Source organism: Trachinotus anak, unplaced genomic scaffold (genome assembly GCF_046630095.1).
Source record: "Trachinotus anak isolate AG129_WGS33_773 ecotype Australia unplaced genomic scaffold, CSIRO_AGI_Tana_v1 ptg000017l, whole genome shotgun sequence".
Lineage (NCBI taxonomy): Eukaryota > Metazoa > Chordata > Actinopteri > Carangiformes > Carangidae > Trachinotus > Trachinotus anak.
Window position 1 is genome coordinate 1,770,047 of NW_027273868.1, and position 22,792 is coordinate 1,792,838.

Below are 22,792 nucleotides of genomic sequence, written 5' to 3' on the forward strand. Positions count from 1 at the left end.
GATGGTTTTGTGTCAAAATCTGTGTCACTGTCAAACACTGTTACATGTTGCACACAGCATAGTGGTTAGGTTCAGGTTCAGGTTCAGGTAGGGCAAAAACAAACAGACTTCATTGTAACACTGGCAACAAACCCATATGTGATGCACACATATGGGTTTGTTGTCAGTGTCTGCCGCAATTCAGCAAGAGTGGTCTGAGGGAAATCCAGAGAGGGAATCTGTCACGAGAAGGACTGAAACATTGGAGGATACCCACTTGATTTGTCTAACTGGTGAAGCCTGAAGATTCAGCTCAACTTTGGGAGATTTGGTCCTCCATTTTTTTTTTCAGCAGAGTCTGAATATGAGCAGTGGGAATGACGACAGCGATGTAACTCACTCAGTGTACATACAACCTCTGAGTACTGTATTAAAACAGACTGAAAAATGGGATTCTCTATCTCCCTCTCACTGCTGAACAAACACAACAAACCTTTACCAGTTTGCAGGGTTTCTTAGCTTCATTTCCAAACACTAATCTCTCTCTCTCTCTCTCTCTCTCTCTCCCTCTTTAATGCGTAAATTCATTGACTCCTGCCTGCGTCTACCATAGATGAAGATGAAAGGATGAGGTGGAAAGAAAGAGATGCATGCACTCACACCAACACTCTTATAAACAGAGCATGCAGCCCTGCGTACTAACATACTGTACACACATACATACACACACACACACAACCCACAAAAGGAGCATGCAGCACGCTGCCTTCTGCAGTCACAGCACAAACAGTGTGGAGCGAGAGAGCGAGTTCAGAAGTGACAATGAGGAGAGAGAGAGAGAGCGGGAGAAAGAGAGATGGAGAAAAAAGAGTGTGTATTCTCAAAAGTACCTGTTCTACCATCTCGCCTCTGCCTTCCTCCATGCACATCCAGCTGCGCTATAAAGTCCAGCCCGCCAGTGTCTGCCTACAGCAAGCATCAATTATGGATGGCTTTGTGTGTGTGTGTGTGTGTGTGTGTGTGTGTAGTGGGGGAATGAGCAGGAGGAGGGGGAGGAGGAGGTGCCACTGTGAATGAAAGCAGCGTTCTCCAAAATGTTTTCAGCACTCACGATCCTTCCCTCTGTCTGTGTCATTGTTTCCCCTGCTCCCTCATTTTTGTTCATTTGTCAGAAGTATACGGACACCCCTGCACAGACACGCATTCCACACACACTGATTGTGTCTGACTGTCATGCCCACGTCAGGAAGTGATTGGTCAGCTGTGTGGAGGTGAGAGGGAGGCAGACTGTGTTTGGTGTGAGGACAGTGGGCTCACGAAGTGAGGCACCATGCTATGTGCAAAAAGTGAGTTAGTGTTTGAGGTAATAAGTAATCTCTTCTCTACTTTAATGCTTTTATTTTTATGTTATTGTTTAGTTACTGTGCTTCATTGGCCTGCTCCCACAGCTGAGAACGCAGTTCCCAACTTCTGCCACAAGAGGGAGTCTACTGTTAGATGAGCGCTTCTGTCATGGGGCCACAGGGGCCCAGCGTGACTCCCTGGATGTAGGCTGTAACATACCTGCCACTGGGCACCAGGCAGCGTTCTCCTCCATTCCTGCTTCCATTTCCTGTTGCCTTCGTTACGGGAAACAGCAACAAACTCTGAGCTGGTAGACACTGATGATGAATGAATGAATGAAGATCTGCATCATGCACTCGCCCACCCAACATACGCCTTTGCTGTTTTTTATGGTGTTTCCTTTGTGGTTAATTGGCCATTTTAATGACAGTGCTCACCTCCACATGTGCAAATGTTCCACTAAGACAAGCTCCCCTCTGACAATTGTTTGAAGGGACACCTGCATCCTGGGTTCAGGACCGGCCACAATAATTGTGATTGGTTTAAAGAAATGCAAACAAACCAGAGCAGAGAGTTAATGGGTGCAGCCAGAGCTGACACAGCACTGTGGAGACAGTTCTGGGTGCCTTGCACAGACAATGTACTGTTATGTCTGTGTATTTTTACAGTTAAGGAGGTGTGAACGTATGTGTAATCAATCTATCTATCTATCTATCTATCTACTGCTGTTGTTGAAGTTAACATAGTAGCTAAGCTAACCTTTGCTGTCTGCATCAGGACCGTGTGGCGGTACATTTGACACACCTGTGCTTGCTTTACCTTCCATATAACAGTACAGGTCACCTGACACGTCACCCACCGAGCATGTTTGGGATGCTCGGTGGGAGCGGACCAACAATCAACAACCGGATCAACTCTGTACGAAGCAGAGGTGTCGCACTGCATGAGGCAAATGGTGGTCAATTTGTGCCACACTTGCCAGGTGGACGGACAATCTTGGCAAAGGAGAACTGCTCACTGACACGGATTTGAAGAAGACATGAAGAAGTTCTGAGACAAAGACGCATGTGGTTAGAAAACCACAATTTAATCTCGGATCACAAACAGAAGCTTTTGGCAGATGATGTGGTTTTGTTGGCTTTGTCAGAATGTGACCTCCAGTGCAACTGGGACATGAGACATGAGATTCTGAGGCCAAGGTTCTCAGCCAGAACACAGTGGACTGCTCCCTCTGGGTTGGGGGTGAGTTGTTGTCCTAACTGAAGCAGTTCAAGTATCTTGGCATCTTGTTCAGAAGTCTGTAAAATGGATCAGGAGATCGACAGATGGATCGGTGCCATGTCAGCAGTCATGTGGAGGTTGTACTGGACTGTTGTGATGAAGAGGGAGCTGAGCTAGAAGGCAAAGCTCTTGATTTTTGTTCCGAACCTCACCTACGGTCATGACCTCTGGGTAGTGACCGAAAGAATGAGATCACGGATACAAGCGGCTGAGATGAGCTTCCTCCGCAGGGTGTCTGGGCTCAGCCTCAGAGATCAGGTGAGGAGCTCAGAGTAGAGCTGCTGCTCCTTCATGTCTGGTTAGCATTCCTCCTGGGTGCCTTCCTTCCTTCTTCCCACACCTCCAGCCGGGAGAGGACCCCCAGGTAGACCCAGAACTCACTGGAGGGATTTCATATCTCATTTGGCCTGGGAACGCCAGAAAGTGCTGCTTTCAAGCCCCTGGATACGCAGAAGAAAATGCAAAAACAAAAGTGTGTTTATATTTTCGTTAATTCCTATTATTTTTAAGCTATTTTGCATTGTGCTGTGTGGCTGGGACTGTTGAATGGATAAATATCTCAAAAATAAAATATAAATAAAATAAAATAAGATTTACACCATTTACACAAATATTAAAGTGCAGTACTGATGCAAACAGCTGGACAGAAGTGTGTCTTTGTTATCTCAGTCTAGTTTTGCCGAATGCACAATAACAGGAAATCATAGCTCATGTTTAAAGTGTCCTACAGTCAGAGCTTTAAAGCTCCTGTGGCTGAATGGAGGTAAAAACCTGCAGCCAGGTGAGAGCAGATCAATGCCCATGGATGTGGAATGACATATTCAACTATGTACAACAACACCTGCCAAACTCTCTGTACAGCACCATTTGTAAAGTAAGCAGCTGTCAGAGTCTTCCTCACACTGCAGCCACGGGGGCGTCAAGGTGTCAGGTGTGTGTGGCACCTGGAGGCCTGGCTGTACTCACTGACAGTAGATGACTGTTCTGACTCCGAAGACCATCTCTGAGCAGAGGACATGGAGGGTTGTGGGGGGGGGGGGGGTTGAAAGCTGGTAATTGATAATTAATTTAGTGGCTCCTCCATGACCTCCACTACAGAAAAGCCACTAAAATATCCCTCCAGAGGAGAAAGAGAGAAATGACACACACACATGGCCCTCTAACTATTTGATCGCTGGGAGTGTGTGAGGACGGAGAGGCTGGATGAAGCGATGTAGAAAGGGCAAGTTCTGGCCAGATGTGTGTGTGTGTCCTGGTCATGTAGTTGACAGATGGTTTGGGGAGATGTGAGGCTGGGTGTGACTGAGACAACACCACTGAAGCAGGATGAACACAGACAGACACACACACACACACACACACTCTGCTGGGCTGCTGGCTGATGGACTCCAGGACAGACGTTCGTCTGGTTGTTTGTTCAAGCTCACACTTCACCAGTGTGAGCTCCAAGTTCACCTCACACTAATTCAAATGAACTAGTTCACGTTCAGCTCCTCTGTTTTTTTAACGAGCTGCTCTGAGCTCTCTCCTCCCACCATCCATCCTCAGCCCGTCCCTGACACTAACTAAACAAATTATTGTAAACTACTGCAGAGACAGACAGACTTTTAGAGGTCAAGATAAACCAGTGTGAGTAAATGTTTTACCACTTAAACAATGTGTCATTTTTTTTCTATTTGAAATTATTCTATGCGAAATTGCACAACACTGGTCATAACGTATCTATGTCTATATCTATCCATTTTTTTTGCAGAGAGCAGGCAGCACTGTGTGGGCTGGACTGCCTGGAACCTCCCTCAGATACAGGCCGGGAACACACTGGCTGCGTGGCGTGTGCACAGCAGCTGGAACGCCTAGGTTTTCATCTTGGCGCCCATGTTAGCAGGTTAGCGCGGACACACTGCCTGTGTGAGACTGTAGAGACTCAGCACCTATTATTATTATTTACTATTTATGAATCTGAACATGGCACAGACATGAAACATGAAACTTTTTCAGTGGAGACTGACAGGAAAGGGGGTAGAGAGAGGGGAACGACATGCAGGAAAGAGTCAGACTGATCAGGAGTCGAACTGGTGACTGCCTGCTAAGAGCATCTTGCGCTCACATGGTACGGACCCTAACCACTCAACTACCGGGCCGCCCCCAGAAAAAATATTTTGTGGAGACAGAGGAGTTTTAGAGACATTTTCTGTCAAAAATGAATCAGAAATTAATTAATAATTAAGAGAAATTTAACATCTGAGTAACCTGAATGTTCTATGTGTAATCTCCCAACCTTGTGGACTGCTCTTGGTGCAGTCAGACCTAACTAATTATAACTTCATTAATCCACTGATTGTGTGTATTAAAACAAAGTAAGACACTAAATGACTCAGCAAATTGAGGAGATAATAGGAAAAGAAAAAGCAACAGGGAAATAGAAATGCAAACAGCAAAGAAAACGACTTTTTTAAATGCCTGATTCAAATCTGTTTTATAATTCATTTATTTCTCTTTTTAAACTGCATTTTCAAATAGATTTTTATCCAGTTATGAATCCATTCATGTATTTTTAAAACATGTACTTATTGACTCTTTTGTGTTTTGTTAATTCTTTTCATAACCAGTCTTTTAATTGCTCATTAAAATATGAAGTAATGAAATTAAATAATCACTTTGTGATTTAGTCAATTTATGTATAGATTTATTCATAAATAAATTTGAAAACAATTTATTAATGTCCATTTTAATTGTATAATTAGTTATTATATAATGAAATGCTTTCTTACTGCATTTCCATCCACCAATGTTAATGTGTTTTTTCACTTTGCATAACAAACCTGAGGGGAAACACCAGGATGTCAAGAAATAAAAGGATGTGCGTGTAGCTGAGGTGGAGAGGTCGCTGTAACAATTAAAAACAATGCACCACAGTTCAGTGGAAACAGACTTAGTGAAGTCATGGCATCCATGAAGCATGTGACTTAAAAGACACACAACTGAAACTATATTTCCATCATGTTTTCCACACATCATCACTCCAATGATGTCATCTCACTGCACCCTCCCCTCCTCTCTAATCCTAACGCTGCTGTAAAGGAGAATTAGCACAAGCAGCTGTTGACCTAATGTCCCCAACATCCAGTGGTGGATGGAAACATCCACTAAGTTCACTTTTCTTTTGTCTGTTTTCTTGTCAGTTACAGTTTGGACCCAATCTGGAGACGTGATTACTGACTGTAATTACACAGCCAGTGTTAATATATTTATGATAAGAAAAATGTGTAGGTGTTAATATGTCACTATATGCAGGATACTGTGGGTTTTCTTTCTTGAAAGGCAGCAACACAACAATTTTCCATAAATACGATCTACATTTCTCCTAATGAACTTTTAATGATGGAATCCTTTAGACCTGAGTCCTGGTTGATCTGGTAACACCTGTGGTAAAGACAGGTGTGTTTGGTACTGATTAACATAGTTATTGACAGAAGCAAATGATAACACACACACACAAACAATGGGGATTATGAAATATGAATGAAATAAAAGCCTGTCTCTAATATCAGCCAGCCTTAAATAAAGAGCCCTCCCTTCAGGATTCAGATATGTGTTCTGCCTCATCTCCAGACTCTTCCAGGCTATAAGTGAAGCAACGTTTGATGAAGTTCTTCATTGATTAGAAATGTCAGCTGAGTGTCACTCTGTATCAATCCAGTCAAGGTTTTTACATGTACCGTTAATTAATGCTAATGAGCGTGTTTGTGTGTGTCAGAGGAGGAAGTTGTGGAATTCTTCACTTTGGTTTGTGCATGTACAGTTCATTCAGAACGTCTTCAGACCCTTCACACCTTGTTATGTTACAGGTTTATGCTAAAACGGTTGAGTTTCAATCTTCACTTGAAGACTGAAACTAAACCATGATGACAAAGTGAAAACAGAATTGTATTAAAAAGGAGAAACTGAAACACTGACAGAAGTATTGTCAGTGATCACAGCTGCCAGACTTCTTGGTTATGACATAAATACCACCTCTTCACATCTGGATTTTCTGCCATTCTCCTTCTCAGATCCTCTCAAACTCTGTCAGGTTGATGTGGACCATCAGTGGACACACATGTTCAGGTCTCTCCAGATGCTGGATTGGGTTCAGGTCAGGACTCTGGCTGGCCCCCTCAAGGACATTCAGAGTTGTCTCTGAGTCTCACCTGTGTTGTCTTGGCTGTGTGAACCTTTAGTCCGGTCTGAGGTCCTGAGCTCTGGACCAGGTCTTCATTAAGGATCTCTCTGTACTCATCAGACCAGAGAATCTGGTTTCTCTCAGTCTCAGAGTCCTTTAGCTGCTTCTTTGCAGTCTGTCTCTGAGGAGAGGCTTCATCTGGACCCTCTGACATAAAGTCCAGGATCAGTGGAGCTGCAGTGATGGTTGTTCTTCTGGAAGTTTCTCCATCTCCACAGGATCTCTGGAGATCAGCACATCAGGCTCCTGATGTCTCAGTTAGTCCAGGTCCAGATCTAGAAGAGTCCTGCTTGTTCCAGACTTCTTCATGATTCTTCAATGATGGAGACCACTGAGCTCTTGAACCTTCACTGAGCCTCGTCACAATCCTGTCTCTGAGCTCTGCAGCAGCTCCTTCCTTCTCATGGTTTCTAGAGTGAAGAGGTCTGAAGGCTTTCTGAATGAACTGTCTGTGTGTGTCTGTGTGTGTGTGGGTCTGTATATCGGCAGTACTGGTGTCTGTCACAGTAACAGAAACTTCAGCAAGCTCACAGATGTTGTTGTGTCATCAGGATCAATGTTTGCACTTTGTAGTAACTCAGAGTGGTTAGACTGGAGCTGAGAGAGCATAGTTACACAGCTGCTGGCTGTTGTCATTGGGAGAGAGGTGTTTGTGTTTCACAAACAAAACTTTGCACAACACTGAACATTTTTCATATTCAAATGACAAATGATGATCCTGGTCATTAATTTAACTGAGGAGCCCCAGTGGAGGCTGACACCAGACCAGCTGCAGACCAGCTCCCACATCGCTGACCACCTCCCCAGAGCTGGCTGCTTCCCCTGGGACAGGCGGCTGCCCCGAGGAGTGCACCGGCAGCTGCCAGTCCCGCTCGCTCTCTGCTCTGTACTGTCAGACCTGCTCAGCGCTCGGCCCTGTCCTGAATCAGCTGACGGGGAGAAGGTGGCAGAGAACCAGCTGCCAGGTACTGTCAATCATCTCTGAGTAAAAAACCAGCGACTGGTTGTTTCTGCCTCATTATCTATAATCATTTTAAAAATACCTGAGCTACCCACTGAATGTAATTAAAGCTCCACAGTCTAAAGGTAGATGTCCATGTGTTTGTGATTATAAAGCAGGTCTAGGTTCTATATTAATACTGTGAAAGTATCAAAGCCTCAGTCCACAGAGAGATGCACACAGAAGGTCCAAGGTCCGGTCTTTAATGTGACCCTGGGTCTGTGGAGCCTCTGTAACCCTGCTGTCTGCACAGTAAACAATCACACACCTATAGATATATGTACTTGGTGCAGAGTTAGTGATATGGCCATACAGAACATGGTGGTCAGTACTGTCCTCTGATTGGCTGACATGTTTCTCCCTCAGGATGTGGCTGCAGTTCCTCTCAGACTGTCTGTTGTGTGTGGGCATGTTTTCAAGGTTTCACCCGTTTAAAATTTGATTCCTGACAGAGAGCCCTGTCATAAAGTGTGACGTGACCTTGGCTGACTGGCTCATGCAGTTGAGCCTGTACACACCCACACCCACACACACACACGCTTTGTTCAATAGGCCTCCTGGGCTCTGTTCTATGTGGATAAAACTGAGCCCAGGTCGTTTTTGCTGTTGTTACTTGAGGGTTTTCACAAACCAGGTATTTAATCTGGTTTCACACAGACCCTGTTGGGGACATCACACTGTTACTCTGGGCAAGACTGAGTGTGTGTGTGTGTGTGTGTGTGTGTGTGTGTGTCTGTGTGTGTGTGTGTGTCATCAAGCTGCGACAGTTGAAGACAGTCGTTCTTCATTGCAGTCAAACTGGCGTCTTTTCAGTTTGTTGTTATTTTCTTTTTATTGTTGAAAAGAAGAAAAAATCTTGGACATTCATCAGAAATTCATATTCATCAGAAAGCTCCTTTAATTTTCAAGCCTCAGTGTGTGTTTGGTTGACTTCTCAACCAGTGGGGGCATGCAAACCACACTGCACTGTAAGTGTGACTTACAGACCATGGCCAGGGAGAGCTGTGTTAGCAGTGGTGTTTAAGATGAGGACTTCATTGACTGTGCTCATATTGACAGGTGCAAAGCTGCTCACTGTGCTGCAGCTAACTATAATTAGCAGTGCATCTTTACGTGGTGGATGTTTGTTTTGTAGCTTGTATAACAACTCGGGACAAAGTGCAGACTTCATGTCCAGAGCCAGTGGAGAGAGAGAACTGTGTACTTCACAGGTCTGAGTCTACATCCACTCCACTATGTTTCAGTTTTAAACTCATCTCTTCTTCTACGTTTCAGTTTTAAACTCGTCTCTTCTTCTCTGTTTCCTCCTCCGTACACTCTCCTCCAGAGTCTTCAGCCCCTCAAACAGAGACATTCAGAAACGCTGCTGGACCCATTTTAGTCTAAAACTCCAGGTTGTGTTGTAGTCTGGACGGACAGAAACAGAGACCTTTGGAAGCGATGATGTAGACGCCCACGGTGGCTCCTGATTGGCTCTTATCAGCCTGGACTACCAGTGGTGAAACCACATGGATAATGAATGAAAGTGTTACTGACCTTGTTGTCTTTGCAGCAGCTGTTGTTCAGCTCAGTTCTGGATTTGAACTCTACAACTGTCTTTGCTGTTCCTCCTTCAGAGGATTTACTGGAACCAACCAACTGAGAGGAGACAACCTGCTTCTTGTTTACACCAGCTCGCACATGCTCAGTGAAGGTGAGTGGTCATGTGATGTGTTTTCAGGAGTGTTAGTACACATGGTTCTAAAAAGCTAGAGATGGTGTTGTGTGGACCTGGCCTGAGGTGCAGCCCCTCCTGCAGAATGCTTTATATTTATAGTTTTAACTTGTTTTTTGGGGGTGAGGAGGAAACAGTGACAAAATTTCTGTGTAAGATAAGAAATACTTTTTGTTATAAAATCTCATCTGTAAGAAGTCACACAAATGTGGACAGTTCACTGTGTTTATCTTCAGTCTCATTCACATTAAATCCTGCTCGTGTGAGTTATAGAAAAATAATCTAATGCTAATGTTGAACCTCAGCGTTTAGCTCATGAGGTGTAAGAGAGATTTGCTTTACAAAGAAATAACATCACATTAACACAATATAAAATGATGATCCTCACTCCTTCAGTGTTTGTGTTTAGTTTGTGTCTGTGAGTAATTTATGTGTCTGAACTGGCAACAAGGACACTGAACATCTGTATGGCCCGTTAGTGGTTGATACAGCCATATGCATTGTGGGTAATTTCACTCCTGTAGGACCTAAAGGAAATCATTTTACCTGTGCTTTCTTGCGTTTTGTTTTCAGGTGCTGTGCGTTAGTGTGACAATGATGTTATTGCTTCATGCAAACATATATACAAACAGCTGGGCCACTTGCTAGAGGTGAGGTGAGGTATATATTGCCACACCTAGCGTATTAAAGTTGGCAAACATCACAGCTTCAGGATGGTGGACCCCCTTCACAGCCCTGTACAAAAAGGTGTGGGGGGGGGGGGGGGGGATTAATATTTCAAGCTTGTTATAGAAATAAGTTGTTTGGCTTGTTAACAGATCAACTAACATTTGTTAGAAAATGTTATCAACATAAAATGACTACATTTATCAAGTAATTGGGCTTATTATTATTTATTATTATTATATTGCAGACTCTCTTCCACTTCTTCATCCATCAAGAAGGGAGTCGAGAACAGCTTGATTTCTTTCTCAATAACAGAAAAATCTTGGAAGCGCTACGAAAATTCTGTCATGAGAGAGGTGATCACAGACACATATTTCTCCTTTTTATCAGAGAGATCAGCCTTTGGAAAAGCAGATTTGATTTCAGACAATGTGGGGAAGTGCGCAATATTGAAGTTGCGTAACCGTGTCTCAAAGAGTCAGAGCTTCACACAGAATGCTTTCATGTGCACATAAAGTTGCAGTACAAGTTGGTCTTTGCCTTGTAGGCTCTTGTTCAGTGTGTTAAGGTGATCATTAAGATCAACTAAAAATGCCGGGTCTGCCAACCATAGAGGGTCACTCAGCTCATGAAGAGGTCAGCTCTTCTCTTTCAAAAACTGGTCGATTTCTGATCTCAGGGAATAAAACCACTGCAGCACAGAGCCACAACTCAGTCAGCTCACTTCAGAAGGGTAGAGTAGGGCCGCGTATTTAGCATTAATATCAGCTAGGAAAGCTTGAAATTCTATGTGTCTCGTGCTCGAATTATGTTGACCGTTTTCACTACAGTGTCCATCACTGGCTATTGTGGCAGCTTTTAGCACAGAAAAAATGTTGTTGTTGAGCTAGCTTCACTTTGTTTTGTGGAGAAGCTGCCTTGTTCAACTCAGTAGCTCCACCTGGTGTTAAAACTAAGAAATGCAATACAGTCAAGCCAAGTTTCATGTGTGGGCCATATTCCATTATATTTTTAGAATAGTAGTTTGGACACCCCTGATCTACACAGACAGAGGCTCAGTTTAATTCATGCGCAGCTCAGAGGCAGCGTCATAAGAGTAGAACATGGAGACTATACCTTCCTCCCCTCAGGACACTAATTAAAGAGCAGATCAGTGAAACACTGTTTCATTAGTTGATTGGCTTCAAGGTTCAATGAGAACAGGATGACTGAGGAAAATGTAGCCAGGAGGTCTTAGACCTCTGACTTTAGTCTGTGTTTTAATGTAATCATTTCCTACCTGAATATGAATATGTAACCAAGTAAATCTACTGACCACAGCTCACTCAAATACCAGGGTCCAGCCTCCACACACCACCACAGTCCCACTGTGGGTCTAGCCCAGACATCTGCGGTAACCAGGCCCCCCTGTCCAAATCCCTTCTCTCCGTTAGCTTCACATCCCTTCACGCAAGCTAAATGTTTTGCTGGCTAACAGAAGTAGCTAGTTCCTGCTCGACAAAGGAAGTTCAGCCTCTGTTGAAAAGGCCAAAATAAAATGTCAATGTCAATTAAAACTTTCTAACTTCTCTGAGATTGTGCTTCTCTGTGTGAATCCATCACTTCACCAGCAGGTCATCACACTCACAGACCACAACAACTGAAGACCACATCTGGATAGTATCATTGGACCAACATCATGTCAATATTGTGTTGTGGTTGTTAGCATGAAAACAAATGAAGTACATTAAATTGATAACCCCCACCCCCCCACCTCCCCCTCCAGGTGTCACTGTTGAAGCATTTTAGTCAGAGTTTCAATCATGAATCTATCAGAGGAAGATTCAAATTTATTTAAAAGATGATTTCAGCCAATTAGTCTTTTTTATATTTTGATCTCAAAAGTAGAGGAGCAACCTCCTCTGGTGCACACACAACCACACACACTCTCTCTCTCTCTCTCTCACACACACACACACACACACACACACACACACACACACACACACACACACACACACACACAGATTCCAGGCCCACCAAGGACATATCAAACATTTTCTTCCTACGTTTCCAAGGCAACATGAAGATGATCTTCCACTCGCTTTACTCAAAAGCATCATGGCTAACGCTTTAAACTGATCCAAAACCCAATTCTTGTGTGTACGTGTGTGTGTGTGCGTGAGAGAGAGAGAGAGAGAGAGTGTGAGTGGGTGAGAGAGAGCAGGAGAGTAAAAATAGACAAATCCAAACAGTATGAGACAAACAGTTGAGCAGGAGAAATTGCTGCAGATACTTTAACATGAAAGAAAACAGAGACTAAAATCAGCACCAGCTCTTTTAAAGAAACACAGCAGAATGTACAGAATGTGTTCCATTACATTTTTTTTTCCTGATGTGTTTCCTCTCCAGAGATTATGGAAAGAAGAAAACATATGTGCTACAATCCACAGAATAAACCTTCTCTATTTTATATTCCAGTAAATTCTTCATCAGAATCCTTAATAACTGAATATACAAGTAGATGTACCTGGTCAGCATTGTTAAAAATATATATGGAGGTCTTAAAACCTTCTGTATGCACATTTTGATTTTGTTAAATAATATCAGACCTAATCTATTAATAATTCAGTTTTATTAGTTTTTTTTTTCTTTTGCCTGGTTTAAAGTCAGTATTTACTGATATAATACTATGAAAGTAATTCAACACTGAACCCTCTGCAAACACTTGACGTGAAGTGTTGAAGGCAGAGGGCAGATGATGAGCTATATTAGTACAAAGTCTAAAGCTACAGACAGCGAGATGAGCTGAAGGCCTGAACAAAAACGAAATCCACATTTAGGAGACAACAGAGAAGCGGCTTCATGTACAGAGCAAATACAATTGAATCGTGTGTTAAAGCAGGTCAGTGATGAGATGTTCAGAGAGCACTGAATACTGAATCGTAGTACTGTCAGAAACCTTTCCTCCCACATGAAGCAGAGAACAAAATCGAATATAGAGAATAGAGTAGAATCCCCTCACTGTCACTGAACAGCACAATGAAATTTGCTGCAGCTGCTGAAAACATTCACACAGTCATTCTTCCTGACACGTATCTGTCCTTGCAGGTAAGCGGTTAGAGTCAGTAGGTAAGTAGGCAAGTTAAAAAAAAATTGAAGATGATAAAAATGGGCATTTGAACGAAATATGAATAAAATCACACCATCAACATTTCAGCATCTTCAGCAGCACTTTTTCACCACGGACAGTTAAATGAGGATCAAGTGTTACACTGTGTTTCAGTCAAAGATCTGTTTAACACGGCCAACACAGAAATGTTCAACACGATGTTTGACTTCGCTCATGTAAAACGTGACCTATCGCGTAAAACTGTGTTTCTGTCGACTGTGTCAGACGTCATCGTGACTTCATCAACATGAAGCTGAGACCAGATCTTTTTCTGTGGATCCTCATCTTCACCAGTGTCTGACAGCTGAACAGAAACAGCACAGGTGAGCACAGACAGGGACAGAGCAGAGGTCCCACACCTGTGTACCACCACCACCAGCACCACACTGCAGCTCGCACACAGCTGCGATTAAATCACTCACTCAGATATGTAAATGAGAAAACCTATATTGTGAATTTGGCTGCGTTAAGAAACAGTCCAGATGAGCAGAGAGAGCAGGGAGGAGGAAGAGGAGGAGGAGGGACCAAAGGTTTAACGGGCTGACACTTCTTCCTCTTCTCCAGAGCAGTGCGTCAGTGCCTCTGACATTATCTGCTGTCAGTAATGAGTGTGACATGATTGATCTGGACATGGTGTTTTTATGTACCACAGTTCATTAGCTGCTTTCATGTGATGTTTTGTTCGCAGATGTGTAATTATTGTGTGTGGATTCAGTGATCACAGCTCTTGAAACACTGATTCTGGAGCCTCTCTCCACGGATTAGTTACAAAACCAGAAACAGGCCCAAATTTTTCACTGTGTGATATTTGAATCCATCCAGACTGCTGACAGGTTTTTATGACACATGTACACATGGAGTCCGAAACTCATTGAATAACCTTCCAGCCTGAAACCCCCACAAGCCCCTGTGTAATCTGAGTGACAGACTGTAGCTGCAGTAAAACGCTTCATGATTAATCAAAATATAATCAAAATCACAATAGGACCAAGTGAGACATCCAAATTACAGGAGCTGCAGTTTCTTTGATAAAGGTCAAATGTGTCACAACATTGTTGTGGTGAGCGATAGTGTTGTGTTGCTACAGAGACGCCCTGGCCTACAAATCATGTTCAGATGTAAAGGAACATGTTTGTTTGGTACAGGCCCCAAACAAAAATCACATCCTCATCATTCTTAAAACCTTTCAGCAAACATGAAATGTAAAAACATTTGTTCCGACTGAAATCATGATTCATATCGCGACAGTGATATCAGCCGAAATACTGGCAATATGATTTTTTTGCATATCGTGCAGCTTTAATATAAACTCCGGGTATGGACAAATGGAACATGTCCTGACTCATGTCAAAGTGTGGCTGAATTGTTACATTGGTTATTATGATGAAACACGGGGATATGATGGGAAACCTGATTCTGATCTGGCAACCCTTGCCTGCAGCAGCAGCAGCCCTGAGTCTGGGTCTGTTCCAGGTGTCTGCCTCTTAAAGTTTTTCCTCTCCACTGTGACCGGGTGCTGCTCATGGGGAGCTGTTATTAAAAGCATTTAACTCTTCAAGACTGGAGACAACTTTTATTATGAAGTGGTCACAGGAACTACAATGTATTTGTGAGTGAGCTCCGCGCTAACTGCTACTGATGTCTTTTGGCAGAGGATCAGTGTGAAATGTTGCAGAGGGTAATGAAGAGTCAGGAGCAGCCTCAGTGGGATGCAGAGCTGCAGGCGACAGGCTGCACACCTCCACCTCCTCCACCAGGTAACCAGCTCCCTGACTCCTGCTGCCTGCAGCATCACATCAGGCCACAGCTGCTCAGAGAACGATGATTACAGCCCGACGTCTTTATTAGATGAACTACAGTTTGTTTCGCTGCCCTCAGAATTCAGAGGTGCTGTGACTGTGAATCTGACCCACAAACTGAGGGAAAAGACGAAGAAGCTTCCAACACAACAGTGGTCCAAACACACCGCGGAGTGTGAGGCAGAAAAAATCTGAGACCAGGACACGTTTGTCTCTGACATGAAGCTAACAGGAAAAAAACTAAATGCTGAGGATTTTAAAGTGAAGACAGAAACAGAACAGCTGAACAGAAACTGAACATCCAGGTGCAGGAGATCCAGTCTGTCAACAACAACAAACCCACACACATAAAATATCAACAAAATCAAAGAACAGCATTACTAATGAAGATGAACTTTTATTATAGTTGAAGTAGTCAAACATTTATGTTCTTCAGATGAACTGGCTTTGTTAACCCTGACCCTAACAAATCAAGTTTATGGGTTTGTAAGTCTTCTGAGGGACAGTGAGCAGTTGTCAGTGTTAGTTTTGTAGACTGTACAGTTTGTATCCTTGTGTTTATTGTATTTTACTTCAAATGATTTTAATGTCATTTGTCATTTATAATAAAATCTTTACTCATGTTGATGACACCTGCCCTGTCCTGGACCACCACCTGTCCTCTAGCGCCACCATCAGCTCAGCTTCACTGAACACATTCATGGTTCTCAGGATGAACCCTTCACTTCTCCTCTGCTGCCCCCTGCAGGATCACCTCCACACGTTCAGCCCCACTGCAGCTGGGGCTCAGTGGCACCTCAGTGAGGTGTGGTCTTTGGGGCCACTGACAGGGGCCCAGACTTCCTACCTAAACCCTAAACCAGGTCTAAACCCTCAAACAGTCCTGAAGCTGTGAGGACCAGACAACATGTCGTCACTCTCAAGGTCTACAGTCAAACTGGTCCTCACTAAGGCAGAAACGCACACGCACACACAAAACAAAGGCTTATGATTTATGTAGACATAACTATAAAATGTGATGAAGGTGATAAAGGGACAATAAGCCCTCTCTCTCTGTGTGTGTGTGTGTGTGTGTGTGTGTGTGTGTGTGTGTGTGTGTGTGTGTGTGTATGTGTGTGTGTGATGGGGGTTGTCCTACAGTACAGTATGCTAATTCCACATCAGAAATTTACTTCATTTCCATCACATCTGCTGCAGGCATTAATTCTAATACTTGGCTTTGGGGCTTGTAATTGCATGATTTGCATTTTTCTCCATTATACGTAATCCATGCTGCATGCGCACACATGTGTGCACACACACACACACACACGCGCACACTCAGTAGCCTCTATTGCTTTACCTTGCCTTGACCTGCTGTTTTTGTCACCCTAACTGCACACAACCATAGGCACACACAAAATGCACTTTCACATACACAGATGAAGATGCATATGCAAACATCCAGGAATATATGTACATATCCCCACACACACACACACACACACACACACACACACACACACACAGTTTTTTGGGTTAAAATAAACACATACATATGCACAAAGCTGACATCCTGGCGCACAGTCAGCTCACCACTGTGTAACCAGGGACCTGGTTCATCGGGAACTGCTTTGTCAACACACTGCAGCTTGTCTGCAGCAGCAACACACACACACACACATACACACACATACACACACACACAAATACAGAGCCTTCATCTCCATACAGTCATTTCCATAATCTACTAAAACAGGCTTTTCTCTCCACCACAGCAGCTCCTGCATGCAAACAAGGGATATTCCCTCTCTGGAGCACAGAGTGTATGTTGGCTCCAGTGTGTGTGTCTGTGATGTTGTTAGGTGCTGTGGCCTTTGTGCTGCATACTCTTTATTTCTTGTCTACAACATATATGTGCATATGTGCATGTCAACGTGAATTTGACAAATATCTTCCATCATTAAAGTGTCAGCAGACAGAGGCCTTTAAAGTAACTCCAGGCTGTGTCTCTCTCCTGTGCTGTAGACTCAAACAGTGAACTGGATTCAAATCATCTGAGCTCATCAAACCACAAATAAACCACAAAAAAGAGACTTCAGTGCAAAATAAATAAAGCACATGTGGGTTTTGGGACAGACCCCCTTTCATCTCCTGGGTTGTTCCATCAGCTGGGTGATGCTCCACAGGCCCCAGGACTGCCTGGGTGTCATAGGAAGTGTGTCTCAGATCAGATCTTAGAGTCATGGAGATGTGTGAGTGAATATTTTACATGACTTTGACACGTGGAGGATGAAGAGTGTAAAAATTCACTGAAGGAAGAAGGTTGGAAATGAAAATGTGCTCAGATTATTACAGTCCTGCTGGTCATTCAGCTGACCTGAGAAAAGGTCTTCATCACCAGGCTTCATCAGCTTCATCATCACCAGGCTTCTTCATCACTTACACTTACAATTTAACTTACAATTAAACTCTGTGTTTTTCCAAATACATTTTGGAGTGAACGTGCTTCCTCCAGGATCCTGTTCACTGGCTGCGTTTATATACCAGGCCAGTTACACAGAGTCCAGGTTCAATCAGGTTCAAGATCCAGAATATTTTCAAACTTGTGAAAAAAAAGGAAGGAGGGCACATCGTCGGCACCAACAGCAGCCTGATTTCCACGTCACATGACACAGTGAAGTAAACATCATTTTCAAGTCAAGGAGCCACGAGACATGTATGTACAGTATGTTAGTGTGTCACTGAGGTAACGTGTCAGTATTAGTCACATGTAGTGCAAACTCAGTATGTGTGGAACCGGGTTGTACAACCTGTGTGTACAGGTAGAGGTGTTGTGAACAACAACACTCAGGCAGACACACACTCAGGACACACACTGTGTGTCATTCTCAGAAAGTGTCAGTTTGTGTAGGAGAATAGATTTCAGTGATTTCTCCTGAAACAGAAAATGTTTCCAGGCTGATTCATCAGAATCAATGAAACTAATGTTTTCAGAGCTCTGTCTAAAATAAACACAGAGAGACTCAATTCTCTGAATATAACCTGGGATTACACTTGAAATGTGCGTAGTGTTTAACACCTACAAAGCTCTGCACCAGCTGTGTGTGTAACTGCTACATTTTGGAAACAAATTAGAGCTGAACCTGAATTAAATCTCTGAACCTGCTGGAGGACAAAAAGGAACAATCACAGGAAGTGACATGTTCTCCACCAAAACATTGTAGGCTGTACATTTTCTTCCTAAGAAATTTTCTCTCGAGGAAAAGCCAAGAGCACTGTGGCTGTGTGGCGCCTGCAGAACGTCTTGGTTTTCATTTCATCACCTGTGTTAATGGGTTAGAGTGGCACACTGCCTGTGTGACACACACACAGCAAAATCACACAAAACTGACACCTTCACTACAGTGTCTATGTCCGGGCTGAATCTGAATATGTCATAGACATGAAAAAAAATATATTTTTTTTTTTAACCATTTTAGCAGCTGCATGTGGAGACAGTGGGGTTTAAGAGACATTTTCTGTCAAAAATAAATCAGAAATTAATTAAAAATGAAGATAAATCCAACATTTGAGTCTCTTGCATACTGAGCCGCAGCAGCAGTGACACAGCAGACATGCAGACTGTGAGTAAAATTTCACTTAACTATTAATTTAAAAAATCAAACCTTTTGTAATACAAAAGCCAAAATACTTCATGCATAATATTATAGGTGGCCACACCTATGGTGGTTTTCTGTTTGATGAGTATCCAAAGGTGCTGAAGACTGGCTGACAGGCAGAGCTGAGGACATTTGACAAACTGCTACAACTTGCTTCAACACTTAACAACACTGTTGAGATTTTACAATGAAATCTTTCAATAATAACACACACACACACACACACACACACAGTGTATCTCCTCATAGCCACAGCACCTCAGCAGAGTCAGACATCAGGAGGAGGATTTGTGTTGCAGCAGAGAGCCAGCAGTGTTCGCTCCACACAGCCACAGCCCTCAAGTCACACGGGACTGGAGACGTTACGCAACAGCTGTGATGAACAGAGCTGAGCTGCGCTCCCTGTGCACGCTTAACACCCACGGAAAATAGCAGGGTTCCCGAGCAGCGCAGGCAGGCTGTAAATAATGCATGTCAGGACAAGAACACACACACACACACACACACACACACACAAACACACACAGCCTCCCTGCTTTTTAAAAATGAGTCGTCTTGGAAACAAAAACATATAATTTGGAATACAGTGCTTCAAACAGACTCGGAGAATGTGTGTAGAATGTTCTGGCACATTTTCTAGCAGGCAGACTCCAGGCAAACTGCATTTTCTGGTCCTAAAATCTCCACCAACCAAATGCACATATGTAACCTTTCTGCATTTTCAAACAAGAACAAGACTGAACATTAAAAAACTGCAGCATGTTTTTGGTAGTCCACCAGGCAGAGCTGGTGGTTTGCTTAACTCTTGGTCTTTTCTGTTTTAGTTTGTTTTAGTTTCAACTTTAACCAGAGTAGATTACCATGACAACCTACCATGTCATAAGCTAATGCTAATAGGAAGTTATTCACAAATAGTGTTGGGAACTGATCAGTTCCAAAATAGAACTCTATTCTAGGGATGAACCGAAATTAAAATTCTTGGCCGAAACCGAAAACAAAAAATGAGGAAACCAAGGCCGAAAACAAAAAACCGAAACACAGAAAGAAATGATTATGTCAATTATTAGAACCATAGCAGTTTTGGCTACGATGTGTACTAACCTCACTAAAATCAAGGCATTGCAATAAATCAATTACAAAAGTATGAAAATATTTATTTAGCACTGACATTACAACAATGCACAATATAAATTAAAATTCAAAAAATGTTTAACTTGACCCCACTCATGTGCACATTACATAGTAATGTACAGGCTTATAACTGACTGGCCTGCTGAAAGACTGTAAAAATTAAATATGTTCTCTCATAAAAACACAAAGTGCATAAGTCAAGTGCCTTTTAAATATTTCTCTGTAGGACTACTACACACGGGAAATGGGATAAGAGCCGGCATGTCTGCGTTGTGGACTTATTTCACTATCTCAGAGAAAGACCCACGAATAGCAATTTGCAAAACATGCAATGCTGAAATTTCAAGAGGGGGTGCATCTGCAAAGAGTTTCTCCACGTCGGGTTTAATTTATCACCTGAAATCCAAACATCCCCATCACCATTCTGAATATGAGAAGAATGCTGCTGGCTGCGCTGTTTGCTCACGATCACGTTTCCCGCGTGCTGGACGCGCTGTCTGCCGCGTGATCACAAGTTTCGGCTGTGTCGGCTATGCACTTTTGGGTCATTTTCGGCCGAAAATTTTCGGTGGCCGAATTTTCAGTGCATCCCTACTCTAATCTGCTTATTTTTTCCTACATATCTGCAAGGACATATAGCTACTGTATCTGCCAGGACCTGTCAGAGCGTCAAAGCAACAGTGTGTCCCTTTGTTTAGATACAAATGAGCATGAACAGCATCAGGTGAGGGAGAATTTAAAATTTACTCTATACACTTACCTCCTTAAGAAATGAGCCACAGTGAGAGAGATAGACCCTATCATCAGTCGAGACCCAGACTCAGTGAGAGCAGCTTCATGGTTTTCTTGTTGGTGTGGATTCAGTTCTGATGACAATTGAACTGCGTGATTCTTAGGTAAAGATAAGGTGATGCATAAGCACATAAGTTAAGTCTATAAAGGCCCATTCAGCCCCACTGTATTTACAACTCATCACCAGTGTAACGAACACACTGTCTGATGTGCTCCAGTTAAAGGCCGGTTCATGGTCTCCTCACACGTGGACACTTTCCACACGTCTGCACTAGAAAACATGATGGCAACAGGAGCTCCCTCACTTGCTGTATTTGAATAAACAGTGTGTGAAACCACTGAACAGGAACCATGGATAAATACACCGTACACACTATACATATGCAGACATACAAGAAGCATCCAGCCTATTTGTCTGGTATTTGCACAGACTTGTGCTGCATATGAACATCCACACAGGATTCACATGGATGTTGAACTTGTTAGCAAACAGTTGCTCATTTATACCTCCAGCAGTTTTACAGCAGCCTTGTCATTCATCCCCTCCCCTCCCCTCCCCCCTTTCTCTCTGTGTTTGGTCTCCACCAGCTTCAAGCATCATCATGAAGAGTCAGCTGCACACACAGCAGCCTGCAGCACCTTCCCAAATACTGCAGGATATAACACAACAGTGTGGTGCAGTGTCTCCAGTCTGTATCCACATTAGGCTTCATGTACATAAGTCATCTGTCTGTAATTTAATTGTGTCTGCTGAGGAGGTCTTCATTATGTAATTCACCTAGCTTTAGCTGCTGACATTAGAGACTATGGATGATTAGCATACAATTAGCTTAGCATTAGCAGGATGACAGTGTTATAAGAGAGACTCCTACATGGAATGGATGAGATAAAAACAATTCCATTAAGATTATAACACACTCACAAAATTGGCTGTTGGAACATTAAACAGAACAGATGCTCATAAAACTAAATGAGCACACACCCACACTGATGTACTCACACCCTAGGGGGGACATTTCAGCTACTCAGTATATGTTGTTTTCGGGGGCCGGCTCGAATCACCCCCACCACCACAGGTGCCTCATCACCAGACATGGCTACAGCGCTGCCGGTATCACTGACACGTTTCAACAGGAGCAGTTACCCAGACAGCTAGCTACTTCTAGCTATAACCCTCAATCTGAGTCTAGCAGCTAGCTAGCATTACCTTTATCATCACCATAGCAATATTAGTAATTGCTACATTTTAATGGTAACATTGGGCTTTCTTTATGTTGTCCGCTTTACATTCATTCATTATGAAATATTTTAGAGCTAATAATTACTGAAGCAACTCCAGCTGATCCAGTCTAGTGTTAGGTTCCACAGCACAGCACACAGTACAGGGGCAGTGTTTGTTGTAGTCGGCTTGTGACTGACAGTTCACTCTGTTTATTGTTGCAATTAAAAGGATGTTTTTGCTGATAATGTTGTCGCTGTGACTATGATTCATAAAATGATATTAGTGGCTATGTCGCCTTTGCCACAAGCTGGCCCTGCTGCTTGTCCTGAGAGTCAAATTTCCTAAGAGCCTGGAGACAACAGCTGTGTCCCAGTTCAGGGGTCGCGACCTTCAGAGGGCATGGTCTACAAGGTGTAGCTTCCGTAGCTGTCATAGACTGGCCGAACGAAATGAGATGGTCCGGTCTACAGAGGAATTTCCATCACCAGCTGTACCCGCCCGTAATGTTGTGTCACAAAGTGCTGTCACCTAGCAACCTTGACAACACAGAGACTGTAAATAAAGATGGACGTAGCCTCTGTGACATCACCCACAGGTTTCTGAAGAGTGGTTCTGAAGCTCAGAGTGAGCTGCTCTACCATCGCCATCTTGGCAGTGTCTGACTCCGCCCCTAACTCCCAGCTAATCCAAAAAAGGTCAAAGAGGTGGAGTGTGGGTTTAGCAGAAGACCTTTGAATATGTGTTTGTGGCAAGGTTATGCTCATCCACCTAGTCAACTTTAGTCCTTAATAAAATGTAAACAGGTGAGTTCTATAAAATTCAGCTGTACAGTCATCATGAAGGAGGAAAT

General features: G+C 43.2%; 1 protein-coding gene across 7 annotated transcripts in view; it reads right to left on the reverse strand.

Annotated features, from left to right (window-relative positions):
- Nucleotides 1-22,792, reverse strand: part of rbfox1 (RNA binding fox-1 homolog 1) — a 309,086-nt gene that overhangs the window by 67,196 nt on the left and 219,098 nt on the right. The window contains exons 1-2 of one of the 7 annotated variants that reach the window (XM_071501336.1): nt 9,363-10,211; nt 870-3,044 (exon numbers count right to left, since the gene is read on the reverse strand). The exons of the other annotated variants lie outside the window; for them this stretch is intronic. Of the exons in view, the coding sequence (XP_071357437.1) occupies nt 870-908 (39 nt within the window). The 5' untranslated portion in view covers nt 909-3,044; nt 9,363-10,211. Of the gene's footprint in view, nt 1-869; nt 3,045-9,362; nt 10,212-22,792 lie in introns of those variants that run through there. 7 annotated transcript variants of the gene reach the window in all.